General features: G+C 36.5%; 3 protein-coding genes across 5 annotated transcripts; all 3 read left to right on the top strand.

Annotated features, from left to right (window-relative positions):
* Positions 1 to 398: 398 nt before the first annotated feature.
* On the top strand, positions 399 to 3,191 carry LOC111796175 (Pentatricopeptide repeat (PPR) superfamily protein). Its single transcript, XM_023678900.2, has one exon. The coding sequence runs from the start codon at positions 896 to 898 to the stop codon at positions 3,014 to 3,016; it is 2,121 nt and encodes a 706-aa protein (XP_023534668.2). The 5' UTR covers positions 399 to 895; the 3' UTR covers positions 3,017 to 3,191.
* Positions 3,192 to 3,797: 606 nt separating this feature from the next.
* On the top strand, positions 3,798 to 10,024 carry LOC111795464 (glycine-rich protein). The gene is made up of 13 exons (XM_023677908.2): positions 3,798 to 4,347; positions 4,818 to 5,056; positions 5,359 to 5,424; positions 5,542 to 5,620; positions 5,777 to 5,856; positions 5,935 to 5,958; positions 6,346 to 6,470; positions 6,814 to 7,030; positions 7,147 to 7,200; positions 7,984 to 8,030; positions 8,674 to 8,758; positions 9,536 to 9,599; positions 9,764 to 10,024. Exons 1-13 carry the CDS (start codon positions 3,987 to 3,989, stop codon positions 9,865 to 9,867), a joined length of 1,545 nt encoding a protein of 514 aa, XP_023533676.2. The 5' UTR covers positions 3,798 to 3,986; the 3' UTR covers positions 9,868 to 10,024.
* Positions 10,025 to 11,361: 1,337 nt separating this feature from the next.
* LOC111795420 (casein kinase II subunit beta-1) lies at positions 11,362 to 15,911 on the top strand. Of its 3 annotated transcripts, none has more exons than XM_023677832.2 (5): positions 11,370 to 11,932; positions 12,654 to 12,872; positions 13,514 to 13,623; positions 13,705 to 13,870; positions 15,430 to 15,911. In XM_023677832.2, exons 1-5 carry the CDS (start codon positions 11,683 to 11,685, stop codon positions 15,558 to 15,560), a joined length of 876 nt encoding a protein of 291 aa, XP_023533600.1. In that variant the 5' UTR covers positions 11,370 to 11,682; the 3' UTR covers positions 15,561 to 15,911. The 3 variants fall into 3 exon arrangements, with proteins under 3 accessions (XP_086980360.1, XP_023533600.1, XP_023533601.1); XM_023677833.2 differs by having other exon boundaries at positions 11,371 to 11,932; positions 13,705 to 13,867; XM_087124234.1 differs by having other exon boundaries at positions 11,362 to 11,932; positions 13,514 to 13,870.
* The last annotated feature ends 998 nt before the right edge of the window (positions 15,912 to 16,909 follow it).

Genomic DNA, 16,909 nt, shown 5'->3' with positions numbered 1-16,909 from the left:
GGTCTGAACCTGAACTTTGACTTATACGATTCGAAATTGGTCAATACTTTGACTTATACGATTCGAGATTGATCAATACTTTGACATATATAAGTCCTAGAGTTAGGTAGTGAGTTTAACTATTTAAAACCAAGGTGACTTATGGGTGTCGTAGGTTGCCGGACTTAGACCTACACAATTCAAATAATTGAATGACGGTGTTAAATTTAAAATAACATTTAGATCAAATATATTTTTTAATCAATAAAATGATTTTTTATTATTATTTTGAAAAAATAATAGAGAAAATTACTATAATAAAATTACCATTTTCATTATCAATGAATATTTTAATTTTATTTTAAAATATTCAAATGAAAAATAAATAGAAAACCGAGAATGGACAAGGCCTCGAGTAAACTGTAAAACTGGGCCGCGATTTTCGACCTAGAAATGCAAAACGACGTAGTTTAACTAATACTTGGTTCTTCCCCGCCGTCCTCGGCCCTTCGCCGATCGGAGGAGGCGGCGGTTTTTTTTTTTTCTTCTCTGGTTTCTGCTAGCGATAGTCCTTGGAAATTTTCGGGTTAGTTTGATTGTTCATATTATTCATCGCCGATTCTGAATTTTTGATCCTCGTATTCGATTTTAAGTTTCATCCTTCTCTTCTTCTTTACCATTTGTTGTTTCCATATGAAATTTCATGGTTCCGGCCGCGCGCTGTATCTTCGTTTTCAAGCTAGGTTAATTTTCAATCGAGCGCTTAGTAAGCAATTTCTCTTTCGGTTTATTAATTATAATCCTATCGACTTGTTTTACCGAAGATATTTGCAGCAGCCGTCTTCAATTATTTTGTAAATTTCTAGCATCATATCTCATTCATGGATAATTTGTAGTGTAATCTCTTATTTTTTTTATGGCCTTGATCTTAGCAAGAGAAAGACTACTTCAATCCCGTGTATTAACGGGCTTTTCTTTGAAATCTGGACTAGTTTCAGCTCTGCAGAGCTCTGCTTCAATATCAGCTTGTAGTGAGAAACTGTTCTTCATTAAAAAATTAGTAAACCCTGGATTTGCTGAGCTATGTTGTATTCGATTTTGTCGTTGTGTTCATACTTCTGTAAACACTACAACATTATGTTGGGGAGGTTCCTCACATACAGTGCTTTTGGGAAAGCTAGAAATTGCTTTGAGAGATCATCAAATTGATGAAGCATGGGAATTGTTTAATGATTTCAGAAGGCTGTATGGTTTTCCAAAGGATAATATTTTGCTCATGTTGATTTCTCAATTATCTTATACTTTTGATTGCAATTGGCTACAAAAGGCATGTAACTTGGTTCTTCAAATCTGGAAAGAGAAGCCAGTGGTATTGCAACTCAATGCCTTAACTAAACTTACCCTCGGATTGGCGAGATCCCAAATGCCGATTCCTGCTTCCGAGATGCTTAGATTGATGCTGCAGATAAAGAGATTACCACAAATGGAACTGTTGCAGATGATTATTATGCACATGGTGAAGACAGAGGTTGGAACATATCTTGCTTCTAATATATTAGTCCAGATTTGTGATTGCTTCTCACAACAGGCTGCAAGTAGAAATGACCAAGCGAAATCAATGAAACCAGATACTGGGATCTTTAACCTGGTGCTCCATGCCTGTGTCGGGTTTCGATTATCTTTTAAGGGTCAGCAGCTTGTGGAATTGATGTCTCGAACTGGGGTTGTTGCTGAGGCACAGACAATTGTCCTAATTGCTCGGATTTATGACATGAATGGTCAAAGAGATGATCTAAAGAACTTCAAAATGCATATTGACCAAGTTTCTCCTTCACTGGTTTGTCATTACTGTCATTTCTATGATAGCTTGTTGAGCTTACACTTTAAGTTCGATAACTTTGATTCCGCTACTAACCTTGTGCTGGAAATATGTCGATTCGGTGATTCTCGTAGCATTCAAAAACGTTGGATGGACTTCCAAAAATCTAGCCTTGTTCCAATTGGATCACCTCATCTAAAGGACGGATTGAAGATAAAGATTATGCCAGAACTACTGCAGAGAGATTCTGTTCTCAATGTTGAAGTGAAACCAGAGTTTATAAATTATAAGAATGGGAAACTTGTTGCCAGTAACAAGACCCTTGCTAAACTCATTGTTGAATTCAAGAGACTTGGAAAAACTTCTGAGCTCTCTAAACTTCTACTTCAAGTTCAAAAAGGGTTGGCATCAGTTAAGGGTTCTAATTTGTGTTCTGATGTAGTTAAAGCTTGCATTTATTTAGGTTGGCTCGAAACTGCTCACGACATTTTGGACGACATCGAAGTAGCTGGCTCGGCAATGGACTCAGCAGTATATTTCTTGCTCTTGGAAGCATATTACAAACAGGAAATGCTCAGAGAAGCAGATGTACTGCAAAAACAAATGGCAAAGGCCGGACTGTCCACTGCTATGGCAGAAGACATGGCTAACCGAAGTTTGTTGCACGAAAACGAACCAAACACCCACGACACGCCTCTCGCTGAATCTATAGTTCAAGAAATGGAAGAGACCAGTGGCATATCTTCTAGAGTTTACAAGTTCAATTCTTCCATTTACTTTTTCTGCAAGGCCAAAATGATTGAGGATGCCTTACAGGCATACAAAAGAATGCAGCTGACAGGCATTCAACCTACCGCCCGAACTTTTGCCGATCTAGCTTTCGGTTTCTCTTCTTTGCAAAGGTATCGCGACATAACGTTCCTATGGGGAGATATGAAGAGGAATATGCAGAGTAAAGGCTTAGTGTTGAGCAGAGATCTGTATGAGTTCTTGTTGCTGTGCTTTCTTCAAGGTGGTTACTTTGAGAGAGTGATGGAAGTGGTTGGACATATGGAGGAGCAGAAGATGTTCACCGACAAGGGAATGTACAAAGATCAGTATCTAAAGCTTCATAAGAATCTTTATAGGAGCTTAAAGCCATCAGAAGCCAGAACTGAGGCACAGAAGAATAGATTAGAACATGTTAGAGCATTCAAAAAATGGGTTGGTATTTACTGAAATTTTGCTTGAAGCTTGAAACTAGTTTTGACAAAGATTTAGTTTGTTTGTTTTTGTGCAGAACCATCTCCAAGGCTAGTTGACAGCCGGTGAGAAAAAAAAAATTGTATGAACTAGGGATCGAAGCAAATATATTAGGTTCAAAAAGGTGAAATAAAAACTCTTACCGTGAAAACACCTGACCTAGGTCACATCGTCTAGTTTCAAAGTCGTTTGTTTTTTTTTTTTTTTTAAGAATCATGAAAGAAGTGTACTTTTTTTTTGAGATGTGATCCCGAAACCGACACAGGTGGGTAGGTAGAGAATTCCTAGGGGTGTGAGACAACTCTCTTTAAGGAACTCGGCAAATAAGCCCCGTAACTTCGGGAGAAGGGTGCCCAGTACGTGAAAACTCCTGACCTAGGTCACATTGTCTAGTTTCAAAGTTGATTTTGTGACCTAGGTCACATTGTCTAATTTCAAAGTCGTTCATAAATACTACTTACCAACCGTGATATGAACCACTTACCAACCGTGTTTTCAGAATCCTAGCCAAGTTTGGAAAACTAATATATATATATTAAGAAACTAAAAGTTATTAGCATTTTAACAATTACATAATTCTTAACTTTCAAAATTAAAAGTAATTTATAATTTCACAAATTATTTTGTATTTACATATGGGCCGAAATAAAGGAATGGATACATGATATGGGCCCAAGTATTCCCTCAAGGCCCAACGAGTGAGGAACCGAGTCCACTCACATTGTCAATTTGGCCGAGCTGTGAATCAGATTCCCGAAACAAAAAAAAAAAAAAAAAAGGAAGGAAAAGAAACTCTTTGCAGAGGGAAAGGAAAAACCTCTCGAGTCATATTCCACTGAGAGAGGCCGTTCAGTTCCCTCCCATCAAAATTCCAACTCTTTTCTGCTCTTAAATTGATCGAAACCATCGCAATTCGTCACCCAGATTGCCGGAGTTCATCCCTCCAATGGATTTCTCCGAGCAAGATGTAGATATATTCGGTGAAGAGTTGGAAAACGAAGGCAACAACGACAACGACAACGACAACCATGACCGTGATGCTGCTCGGTCCTCCTCTCAATCTTCGTCCTCTTCGTCTTCTTCGTCTTCTTCGGATTCTTCATCGTCCAATGCTAGCGATGGAGGCGACAGTAGTAGTGGAGGTAGTGGGAGTGCGAGTAGTGCTGAAGAAGAAGACGAGGAAAAAGGCGAAGAAGTTCAGCAGAATCAAGATAGGGGGCATCTGGGGTATGAGGATAGAGATCTGTTTGGTTCTGATAATGAGGAATATTGTAAAACACTTGCTGCTAGTCCTTATCCTGTGCCAGGTAATTTTAGTTGGGCTAGCTACTGTTTAATTTGTGTACATGTTTAAGAACTTTCCTATTTGGTGTATTCTGCTGGTGTTTTCTGGATATGTTACTGTTCCTCTTTAGGCTACTGTTCTAGTCTGGGTATGAATTTTTGGAGGGAGTAATTGAAACGTTTTCTTTGTTGATTTATTATGTTTAGTATTTTACTCTTAAGTCTTTAGTTTGAATTATTCGAAGGGATTTGAAAATTGGAACCATTTCACAATTTTGGGTTGATTGGGAGGAAATATCGAACTAATTGCTGAACTGGAATGAAAGTAGCATCTATTCACCATCAGTAATTCGAAATATTAAATATGTAGTGGCAGCATGATAAATTTAATTTTTATTTTTCTATAGCTATATTACTAGAGAAGTTATGTACAAATGATAGAAGAGTTAGGGGAGAGATTCCCAATTTTCTCAGTTGATTAATTTAATGGCAGTCTTACCTGCGGCAAGGAGTAATAACAACCATGCTAGAGGAACATTTGGGCGAGGTCGTTGGGGGAATGATAGAGGGTCAGGCCTCCTTCCACGGCCTGGACCATTTCCCCAAAGGCATGGTTTTGGTGGCTATGGATCGAAGTTTTCAAATGGGCGTCATGATGAACGCTTTGTCTCAGACATGAAGCTTACTAAAAGTGAAGAAACACTGGCGAGGAAGTGTATTGCTTTCCAGGAGGTATGCATATTGTTTCTTCCTCTACACACATGCACAGATTGACAACATATAGATTCAGAGTAATTTTCTCAAACTGGTTGCTTAAGTGGCTTGTGTTTGTTTGGTAAGTTGCATATTGGGTGGTGGTGAAAAGACAGTTTTAGTGTGGTTTTATGATGTTTTTATTGTATTGTGGTTCATAATGCAGTTTTCATTCTATCGTGCTTCATGAGAAGCTAAACTTTTATGGATGCTATCTTTCTGTCATAAAGTTCGTTCATTTATCATTTATAATTGTTTGCTGATCATAATTTATTATATAGCCTTGTGAACTTGCTTGCTATAGTCGTGTTGAAGGTGGAGATGTGTACTTTGATGATCGCAGCTTGGTAAGCTAATTAGAATTTCTTTCTTCATATAATTTTCATGAACTTTCTGTTGTCATATACAAGCTGGTAAGGAGGTTTTCTTTTTGCTCATTTTTCTTGTTAATGTGCCATTGCTAGAGACTGTTTAAGCGCTTCATTACTGAAGACATTGGAGCTGATTTGAACGAAGGTTTTGACACTTTTATTGAGAAGAAAGGTATGCAAGTTTAAAAAATATTTTGATTTCATTTTTCCTTAAAAGCTATGTATAAGATGGTATGGACATCAAATTGATTCTTTTGGGATCAATATGTTGAAAGAACTTTTTTTTATGCTTTTGACTATCTTATAACTTTCTCTTCCTTTTATTCAGACTTAGGTTCTCAGGGTTTTGGTGACCTCCTTGCTTGCATTAGGGACAAAAACATTCCTCTTCAAAACATTCATTTTGTGGTGAGCCACATTTTAGCTTAAGGATTTTACTTCAATTATCGGTCAATTACTAACAACTTTCCCCTATTGTACTTCCAGACTTTCCGTAACAATCTTAACAAGGTACTTTTGATTATGCTTTGTCCTTTTTTCGCTGCTCAAATACTCCTTTTCTGCTTCTCTTAGAATATCTGTGGGTGTCATGGTTCATCAATGATTATATTCTCCTGATGAAAGATATAAGTTGTATAGAGAATTTTATGTTGGCGCTACGTATGAAGTTTTAATTTTAAACTTTTTCGGAATCTACCGGATTTCTCATACAATAGCTGAAGGAAGTCGAGATTTCTTTTTGGTTCTAATAATGCTCATATTCTCCTGATACTAATGACGTTGGAATGTGTGAATACATGTTCTTTATTGTCTGGAACTTTTCTTCGGTAACGAATATTTTCTGACTGATTTAGAATGCTCAAGTATCAATGTCATGTTATGCTGCTTTTGATGCAGATATTGGCTACTGCTTATATTCGTCACGAGCCTTGGGAAATGGGTGTGCATAAAAGAAATGGTGTTGTGTACCTTGATGTGCATAAATTACCAGAAAGACCACAAAGTGAATTGGAGCGTCGAAGGTACTAGAGCTTTAATATGCTTGCTCACGTGTTGGAGGAAGATTTCATAGAACTAATATGAGCAGATGTTGGCATGATCTCATTAGGCTGAGAATCATGAGTATTATAGATGATTGCTGGTAGTGTTTCCAGGTTTCTGTGGTTATCATACATAAGAATAAAAGAATTAGCTGAATGTTATTGCGGCAGAAGCTACAGGTTTCTGTGGTTGGACAATACATACACCTGTTGTTTTGTTTTGGTTTGTTTGCTATTATTCGTTAATTTCTGGACAAAATTGTGCTTTATTTATTCGTTTGTATCAAAAAGTTCTCATAGTGCCTTGGAAACCCTTGTCCTATAGGTGCTATTGGGGTTACTGTTTTGAGAGCCTTGCTACGGAGGACCCAAGAAGAGGTGATGGAGAAGGGATCCATCATGTAGATGCAAATGCTGAATATTGTGCTGTAATCAAAACCAAATTAGGTGCCCATCGCATCCTGATGGGTGCTGAAATGGATTGCTGTGATTCAACTGATGAGGGAAGGAGGTTTTATGTTGAACTAAAAACAAGTCGTGAGGTTGACATCAATGAAAAAAAATAATATACTACTTAAAATATTTCTTTCATGCTTTAGATTCAGTGTTTGGCCTTACTCCGATCTTATAACATTTATCTTTACCTTGTTATTTGCAGTTGGATCAGCGGACTGAAGAAAAATATGAGAGAGAGAAATTGCTTAAATTCTGGGTATATTTGCACTTCCTGTCTGCTGGGTCGATTAGTGTCTACTTTTGTTATTGACTTTGTAGTTGAAGCATGGGAACTATATATAAAACAAGTACCCACAATCAAGTATAAACAACTTTAACCATTGCTGGCTAGACTCTGGAAACACTGGACTATTAGAGGTAGCCATAGCTAAAGACATGAATTTAAGATCCTTATGCGAGAAAAGATGACGCCATTCTTAGATTTTAGAAGAAGAATGAAATCTTCCATGTTACCCTGCTGGTTCCATTTGGGCTTAAAGAAGGTAACAAAATCTTTCATGGAGCTGAAAACTGTGACAAGGGGCGTGATAGATGGCCATTTTTTGTTATTCTTCACATGGGTCCAATACCCTTGACAGTAGGCTGATTTTTGATGATTCGTACATGGCTTACGTTTTTTTTTTTTTTTCAGTGTTTGCATAAATGTTATATGTCGGGTGGATGATTGCATGATACAGTTTTAGAACTATCCCTTTGTGTCACTTGGTCTATCCTTGAAAGTTCCAATAGCTGCGTACACAATGCTCTTTTTCTATGCACTCTATAAAATATTTTCTCTGCAAAAAAGATGATCGATTGATAATTCTAATGTTTCTTCCCGAAAAAAAAGTATCTTTGTTCCCTTGAAGATCTTAACTTTTGTCTCTGGATTCATCCAGTTTCTCCCCTTTTACTGTATGAAATGCTTATGTAGTTTTTCGTTCCATTCTAAGTACATGCATTGACTTGATTGCATTTTTTTCTTTTGTTGTTGTTGTAGATACAATCATTCTTAGCTGGGGTACCATATATCATTATCGGATTCAGGTAATTTATTCATCTAGCTGGGCTCTTTTATTTTGGTTGATTGAAGCTATTTGTTAATAGAAAGAAAGTCTGCAGGGTGAGTGGCTCTTTGCTAGGAGGTTTATCTATGAACGTCCCACGGAATTCCTTGCCTCACTTTGTCTTTCATTTCCTTCCTTTTTCTCATTTTAGAAGTGGTCAACGAAGTGTCAAGCAAGGAAATGGATTGAGCTTCTAGTATTTGGTCTTAGCTTGGGGATTGATGGCCACCTACTCATGCCATTTGTGTACCTTCTTGAGACTTTACCCATTTGAAGAATGACCATACTAGGGCCACGTTACACAGCCTTAAATATCCAAGTCCAAGACTTCTATACTCATCCAGGGTAGAGAAATTGTCTTCTAAATAACTTGGTGACTGCAACCCATCCTGAGTTTGTTTCCTTCTGGGGAAAATTGTTACTAAGCAAGCATTTGAAGTTGAATAAAACTAAAGTTGTGTGCTGTTTAAATCTTCCTCGTTTACACAAAATGTATTAGCACCCCGCAATTTTTCCTTTTTACTAAGTGATATCATTACCTTGTTGATGCATGAAGTATGTTGTAGGTTTTCGTATTTCCTACATCTAGTTTTAATTTTATTCACTGCCTTCATTTTATGCAGGAATGATGCTGGCCAACTAGTCCGCACAGAAAGATTGAGAACTAAAGACATAACACAGAGAGTGAAAATGAAGAACTATTGGCAGGTATTTGATATTTTGGAGGGGAGTTTCTTTAGAATTAATTGGATTAGGAAGCCTTAGCCTGGTCTAAGAAAGCTACAAAACACCCTTCCATTTTAGCCCAAACAGGAGATAAACGTAGTTTCTAAAAGGATAATATTCTGGAAGATAAAGCCGTAATAACATTACATGCCTAAAAAGTAAAAAATACTCTCTTCTACTTAGGGAGGCCCCTGGAACAAAAGTTAAAATATTACCGTTAGGATGATATGTCAACTGAAAGAGTTGAAGAGAGAATGCGGGAACTGAGAAGCTATTTTGTATGGAAAGATCTTCACCATTTTTATCAAATGTGCACCAATTTGGAGGAAGGGATTGTCCACGATCTCAATTTGTAATACCCTAAGAAGCACAAATAAGGATACGAGACATGATAAAACACAACACACTCATGGTAACATCATTTTCTTTTTAAATCTAGGATATGTACCGCACAAAGACATTTATTAAAATATACATTTTTATACAAGAAAGAAATTCAAATTGATACGTATTTGTCCCACCTCATTCTATGTCTAGTCGCATTTTTTCTCAAAGTTTTATGAATTTAGTTGTCTCTGTTTTTCTGTTCTCTGTTTCTTGTAATTTTGTTTCATACTGTTACCTGTCAACTCAAAGAACTAAATAATAATATCATATTTTTTTGTTAATTAAGCTTTGATTTGTATTGTTAACAGAAGTTTGGTACTTCGGTTTTTTTCTTCTTCTTATCCTTGTGCTCATAATGACAACTGATTGCAGGGAGGAGTCTGTCTGGCCTTTGCTGATGAAGTGTTATGCTGGCTTTATGGAACAGTCAAAGAAAGTAAGTTTGTGTTCTGCACTTCACAATACTTCGATTAGATTGGTTCAATTGGTTTCAGCATATTGTCATGGATCAAGAACTAATTTCAAAAGCTTCGTCTACTTGTCAAAGATAGCATGGATGAAAGAACTAATGTCTCATTCGCTGTCCAATGTTTACTTCAGATGAAGATTACATATTGCAGTTTGCAAATCCTTTCACTCGTTTAGAGCTTCTTCAAGCCTCCTCGTGCCCGGACGCTATCACTCATCACATGGATCTATTGTAGTCTTGTGAAGAACTCCCTCATTATTCCCTGTAAATCTGAAAGTCCAGATTCAAGGTTAAGTTAGCAATCATCTTTCTTTTCAAACTACAGTCGACCCTTATTGTGGTTTATTACACTTGTTATATGCTTCTTCGCCAATTAAAGTAAAGTTGAGACATGCCTGCCTAAGCTCTCAAGGAAAAAATGCAAAATATTGTATTACCTTACGTAACAGGTTTAACTACAACCCCGTAGGAGAGGAAAAAAATGGAACCAAAAAGGAAGCAAGGAGCTCTATTTTGCAGAGGTATTATAATTATCTTCTTGGGTAGTTTGATTTGATTCGGTGTTATCATGAGATATGAACTCCAAACTCCATTGGTGTTTGATAGATCACTTTTGTAATTGGTTAAGTTGCTGATTCGACCTGTTTCTATCATCAGAGAACAAGAAAATTTTGATCAGTTTTAGACCAAGGAACTTGTTTAGTTGATGATTGTTAAGTTGCTGGAACAAGTCATTTCTAGCCTTTTGATTTTCTTGATTAAGTTTATGTCTAAATTTGTTCATCCCAAACGAGTAACCTCATGGTGTAAGGGGTTGAGATGTTTGGAGAAAAGCTTTTGAAATCATAAGAATTTCGTCAATTTCTCTTAGCTTTTGGCCTTCAATTATGAGGAGTTTTAATTATTTGTGGCAGATTCACCTTTTTAATGTTTGCATAAATTTGGTGGACGTTTTAAGTGGCACTACTACTATAGGCTTGGCACGTGAAACATGTTATACCTCTTTTTCTTTCCCTTTTCCTTCTTCATACCTTTTTAACTTAAAATAGAAATTTAAACCAAAATAATAATAATAACAATGTATTAAAATATCTCTATTTTTAGAGCCTCATTTCTTCTATCAAAACATTTAAATATAATTATTTAAAAAAAAATACCACTTAATTTCATTATCCTCACGAGCAAGATCACGTCCCTCATTACGAGCTTGTACACATACTTCTAGAGCTACTCGGTTAGCAGTGAATCCACCTGTTAAGTAGTCATGCATTATGATAGGAACTCCCAATTCTCGAGCAAATATAGCACTTTTCATCATTTCTTCGCATGTACCCGCAGTAGCATTCGAAAGCTAGCTACTGAACCCATTTAGTAATGCAGAACTCCCAATTCTCGAGCAAATATAGCACTTTTCATCATTTCTTCGCATGTACCCGCAGTAGCATTCGAAAGCTAGCTACTGAACCCATTTACCTTATGAATGAGAGTGAACAGGAAGGGAAGAAAAAAGAAGGCGTCAATGAACCAAACATAACAGTGATGTTTTATAAACTTTTCAAAATTGTATTTTAGATGAAATATCTTAATGATTTGTTTAATTTTTTTTTTAAATAAAGAAAATAAGATTAAGTTGAAGAGTAATTTTCTTCAATAATTCAGTCGGAATAAAATTGGTTGTATATATATATAATGTATATAGAGACACACAGAGAATATAAAAGAGGACGAGTTGTCGCTGCCGATTAATCGTGAACCGTATAGCAAAGTTTAAAAGATTAAATCGCCGCCCTTCTCTTTCGCTGTGTCATTCTTCGTTGAGCTTTTGGAATCCCAGACAGACACAGACCACCATATCTACACATAGATAATGCCTTCTCTGCTCTCTCACTCTTTCTTCTCTCTCCCAGATTCTCCCTAGCAATTCCTCTGCTTCTCAATCCTTTTTCTTCTTCTTCTTCTCCTCCTCCGCTCGATTCCCTCTTTCTCCCCATGTTTTTCCCACAGATTTAGCCCCTTCTCCCCCTCTCTTTCCGCCCTACAACCGGCGGCGATGCACCGTGACCGAGGTGCGCTTGCCGGCGCCGGCGCCGGCGCTTCCAAGTTGGAGGTTACTCCTCTCGATCGGAAGCGTATCAACGAGGCTCTCGATAAGCAGCTCGAGCGATCCTCCCCCTCCACTTCTCGCGCGGTCCTTAACGGCAAGGATAAGCCCTCCGCGGCTCAGTCGTTGTTAATGGTGAAGCCGCCGTCTGATCAGAGAGACTCTCGTCCTTCGTCTCTATCTAAGACCAACTGTTCTGGTGGTTCCTCTTTTCCTCTTTGTTTTTGTTTTTCGATTTTTCTTGTCTGTGTACTATTCGACTTTTTGTTAGTTTGAGCTGTTTTTTTCCTCTCTTTTTTCGTCCTTTGTTCAGATTCGAATTGTGCTTGTTTTCTCTTGCGTGTTTTTGGGAATTTAAGGATCCGATACAGCCCTCGTATGGTTAATATGATTAAAAGTCTGGTTTTCTGGTGTATTGTGTTGACTGATATCAGTATTTCCAGGCCTTGTGCCTATGAAAGGATGGTTTTGATCACTACCTTTTGCAATAGCGTATACTTCCCATGCCATACTTTGTGGAACGATTGAATACTTGATTAGAATGATTGTTGTCCCCACTAATGAATTCTGACTTCGATTATTGGCTGATGAGAGGATAGGATAGGCTAAATGTTTGTGTGATTCTTTGTGACATAATTTCATAAATATTGATATAGATGTTATTCAGGTTAGTTTCCAGTCCAACTTTTGCTGTCTTCACCATTCTTCTCTATTATGAAACTAAAAAAAATAGCATATTGCTAATTACTCAATTGACAACAGGCAATAAATTATTGACATGCAGAGATAAAAATTATTGAGAACTTATATGCTTTGTTTGTCTGATTGTTTGGTTTTTAAGAGTTAGATAAATTAGTGACCATATGATTTTGTTATAGTTTGTTTATGTTTTGACTTCGAATCTTTTGGTATAATTGCAGAAGAGTCTGAGACTGACAGTGAAGATTCAGATGTCAGTGGATCTGATGGTGATGATACATCTTGGATTTCGTGGTTTTGTAATCTGCGAGGAAATGAGTTCTTTTGTGAAGTGGATGATGACTATATACAAGACGACTTCAACCTTTGTGGGTTAAGCAGCCAAGTTCCATACTATGACTATGCTCTTGATTTGATTTTGGATGTTGAGTCCTCTAATGGTATGCTTAATGCATTCTTAAGTATTCTGAAATGTTCTGTTTAGACGCATATCAAAGAAATCATTGATTGAGAAGACAAAGCTAATGCCATTACATGAGAAGTTGTATTTTTGTCTCTCAAAGATACTTTTGGCTGTTAAACATTTTGAAAATACTTAATTTTCCAACAACATTGCTTGCTTGACAATCCAAGGGAAGCCATCAATAGGATACTGAAAGTCATGGAACTCTTGAAATCGAGATAGTCATTCCATCCATTTCTTTGGAGATAAAGCTCTAAGTTGGGTTTATTCTCTCTCTCTCTCTCTTTATTCGTAAATATTTGGCCAGCTTGCGTGCACCTTGACCTATTTCATTGGCCATCTACTTGAACCTACTATATTTGTTGCTACGGAAACTCGTAGAACATTAAATTCTACTTGGTGGCTCCTTGCTTAAGCGCTTTACTTCTTTCTTTCTTTTTCATTTCTCACACTAGGTTCCATGTTGGTTTGTGCTTAATTTCTATAGTAATTATTGTTCTATCATTTGGGGCTTTTGACAGTATCCATTTTCAAAGTTCTTCTATATAAGTATTTGGGCTTCAATCTCCCATTTAGGTGCAGTTGTTACAAATCAATTTGAATGGGTGAAATGTGCAGGTGATATGTTTACAGAGGAACAGAATGAACTAATTGAATCTGCAGCTGAAATGCTTTATGGTCTAATTCATGCGAGATACATATTGACAAGTAAAGGCATGGCTGCTATGGTGAGAATCTTCTTTTGGGTTATGTTCTATTTTTATGCTTATAATGCCAGTGGTCAGAATAATCCATTATGGTCTTCGCAGCTGGACAAGTTCAAGAATTATGACTTTGGGAGATGCCCTAGAGTTTACTGCTGTGGACAACCATGTCTTCCTGTTGGTCAATCAGATATTCCTAGAGCAAGCACCGTCAAAATATACTGTCCAAGATGTGAGGATGTTTATTATCCTCGATCGAAATATCAAGGTAGTATCCTTTATTTGCATGATCATCTGTTCAACTACTTTCATGCACATTATACATTTCTTATCAATTTACTGCTACAATCATCCAATTTCTTTTGTGAGATCTCACATCAATTGGAGAGGAGAACGAAGCATTCCTTATAAGAGTGTGGAAACCTCTCCCTAGTAGACGCGTTTTAAAACCTTGAGGGGAAGCCAAGAAGGAAAAGCCCAAAGAGGATAATATCTGCTAGCGGTGGGCTTGGGCTATTACAAATGGTATCAGAGCCAGACACCGGGCGGCGTGCCAGTGAGGACACTGACCCTCGAGGGGGTGGATTGTAAGATCCCACATTGGTTGGAGAGAAGAACGAAGCATTCCTTGTAAGGGTGTGGAAATCTCTCTCTAGTAGACGTGTTTTAAAACCTTGAGGGGAAAGCTAGAGAGGACAATATCTGCTAACGGTGGGCTTGGGCTTGGGCTTGGGCTTGGGCTGTTACACTTTTTAGCGATAAATTAAACTTTTCATCGATGTGTAATAAAAAGAGACTAATACTCAAACTATACAATCTTTACATGGGAGTGAAAATGAAACAATAAATGAAAGCAAAACACATAGAAAGTTGCAGCAGGAAGATAAAGATATTCCAACAAAAACATCTATCTTATACAGAGAAATCAAGGTAAGACTTGGAGACTCTACAATGTAAGACTTAGAAGCATTGGTCTCCTTTGGGATTGTTTTTTTTTTAATTTGTATGTCGTATTTCTTTCCATTTGTTTAATAAAAGTTCAATTTCTCACCTAAAAAAGAAAAAAAAAGAAAACATAAGACATAGAAAGACAACACCATGAAGAAACTTCAAGACAAGCGGATTCAAATCTGTTTAACCAGGGAAGATTCTAATCATTCTAATTACCATGGTTGTTTCTTTGAGTTTATTTAAAAATCTTGATAAACTAGATATCCTCCTCAGTTAAGGTCTAGTGGGGAGTTATTCTTGAACGTTTACTTTTAAGTCTTGTTTCTTTGAGTTTATTTAAAAATCTTGATAAACTAGATATCCTCCTTAGTTAAGGTCTAGTGGGGAGTTATTCTTGAACGTTTACTTTTAAGTCTTGTTTCTTTGAGTTTATTTAAAAATCTTGATAAACTAGATATCCTCCTTAGTTAAGGTCTAGTGGGGAGTTATTCTTGAACGTTTAGTTTTAAGTCTTGTTCCTTCAAAATCCTATTGTACTCTAGAATAATTTGTTACTAAGTCAAGTAATCCGAAGAACTGTCAGTTTGTGGTACCCCTATTGGTGGGAGGATGTTATAGCGATCAGTTTGTCCTATGCCTGCAGGTTGAATTTGACTAATAGAAAATGGCAATTTTTCGATTTGACACGAAAGTTACAATCTACTCGGTGTTTATTTTACGTGAAACTGAAGTTGTCGGTTTTCAGGTTTTGTAGCACATGCATTTTAAGCGTACACAATACATGTTTTGAATCACTGAATTGCATGTAAGCCTTTGTAAATGATGAGAATTCAGTTTAGATAGACAGCAGTCTTCACAAGTTTCTTTAACTCTATATAGACATTGATGGAGCTTACTTCGGAACTACATTTTCTCACCTCTTTCTGATGACATATGGACACCTTAAGCCGCAAAAAGCCATTCAGAGCTACGTTCCGAGAGTGTTTGGATTCAAGATCCACAAGCCATGAAACTGAAACTTAAAAGCTTTCACTTGGGTGAGTTCTATGCATCTCGGACATACTTTGAGAGTTAGTGTAGCTCTGCCTCCTATGAGAATACTTTGAGAATTATCTGCGTCTGAATGTTATAATGAAGCATTCTTCTACCCCTTGTGAATGGAGGTGCCAATTCTCATGATGGCTCCTATTTGGTGAGCTTCTTTAGGATCCCCACACCCCCAAAAAAAAAAGAAAAAAAAAAGAAAGAAAAACTCTTTTTGGTAGGTTAAGTATGGAGATTACTTTCTTGTTTAATCTGTTTCTGCACCTAACAGTTTTATTAATGTCGATTCAAATATAGCTTTATCACTCTTCGTTCTATTGTTTGTCTTCTGGCTTTTGAGAATTTGTTCGACACAATATGAATATCTTTTTGAAAGATGGAAATTGCTTCGTTTTTCAAAGGCGTATTATGTGGGCATGGAGTCAAATGTTCGATCTTTTAAGAGACGTTAACTAGTAATAAAGAGAAGGTAACTTCTAGTATGCTTTTACTTATATTTTTCTATGCTTTAGAGTCGAAATTTCCTATATTTTTCTATCGTTTAAGTTCTCTATTCTTCTATCTTTATTGAAATTATAGGGATTCCACCCTCTTTTAAATGGTAGTATCCACCCAACTTCAAGCTCTATTGCTTTGATAATTCGATTAAAAATACGTGTGTAATAGAGAGGATGGGGATCTTATGGGGATCTTATTCTAAATTCTAGGTATAGTTAGTTGACCATGACATCAAAGAACTGATAGTAACTTGGACAATTGAACGCACATTCTCAACCTTAATGTCATCCCCCACTTCAAGGGATCAAACTACAACGAATTCAGTATATTCCTATCAACAATCAATTTTTTTTATCAATATATATATATATATAATAATAATAATTCTTTTAAATTATAAATTTCACCTCTAAACTTTTAACTTTTAAATTGGTATGAAAAAAAAGTATTTAATAAATTCTTAACTTCTCACTTTTATATATTTATTATTTATTAGATACTTGAATTCTAATGTTTTTTTTCTTATAATAATCCAAGTTCACCGTTAGAAGATATTGTCTATTTTGACTCGTATCACCATCGGCCTTACGATTTTAAAACATGTTAGGGAGAGATTTCCACACCGATATGGGATCTCACACAATTGTATACATATTATCAAAATTAAAAAAATAAAAATTAAAAAAAAGTACGTTTTCAAATTTTGGACCTTTTTTAACCTCTTTCTCAAATTAGTGAAAAGATATGTTATCAAACTATTGGGACCAAACAAACTTATTCTTAAAAATTTAAGGACAAACAAAATATTATATATATA

This window comes from Cucurbita pepo, chromosome 5 (genome assembly GCF_057944985.1).
Source record: "Cucurbita pepo subsp. pepo isolate OVF chromosome 5, ASM5794498v1, whole genome shotgun sequence".
NCBI lineage: Eukaryota > Viridiplantae > Streptophyta > Magnoliopsida > Cucurbitales > Cucurbitaceae > Cucurbita > Cucurbita pepo.
Note: the sequence above shows the minus strand (reverse complement) of the source record. Positions and strands in the feature narration are given on the sequence as shown.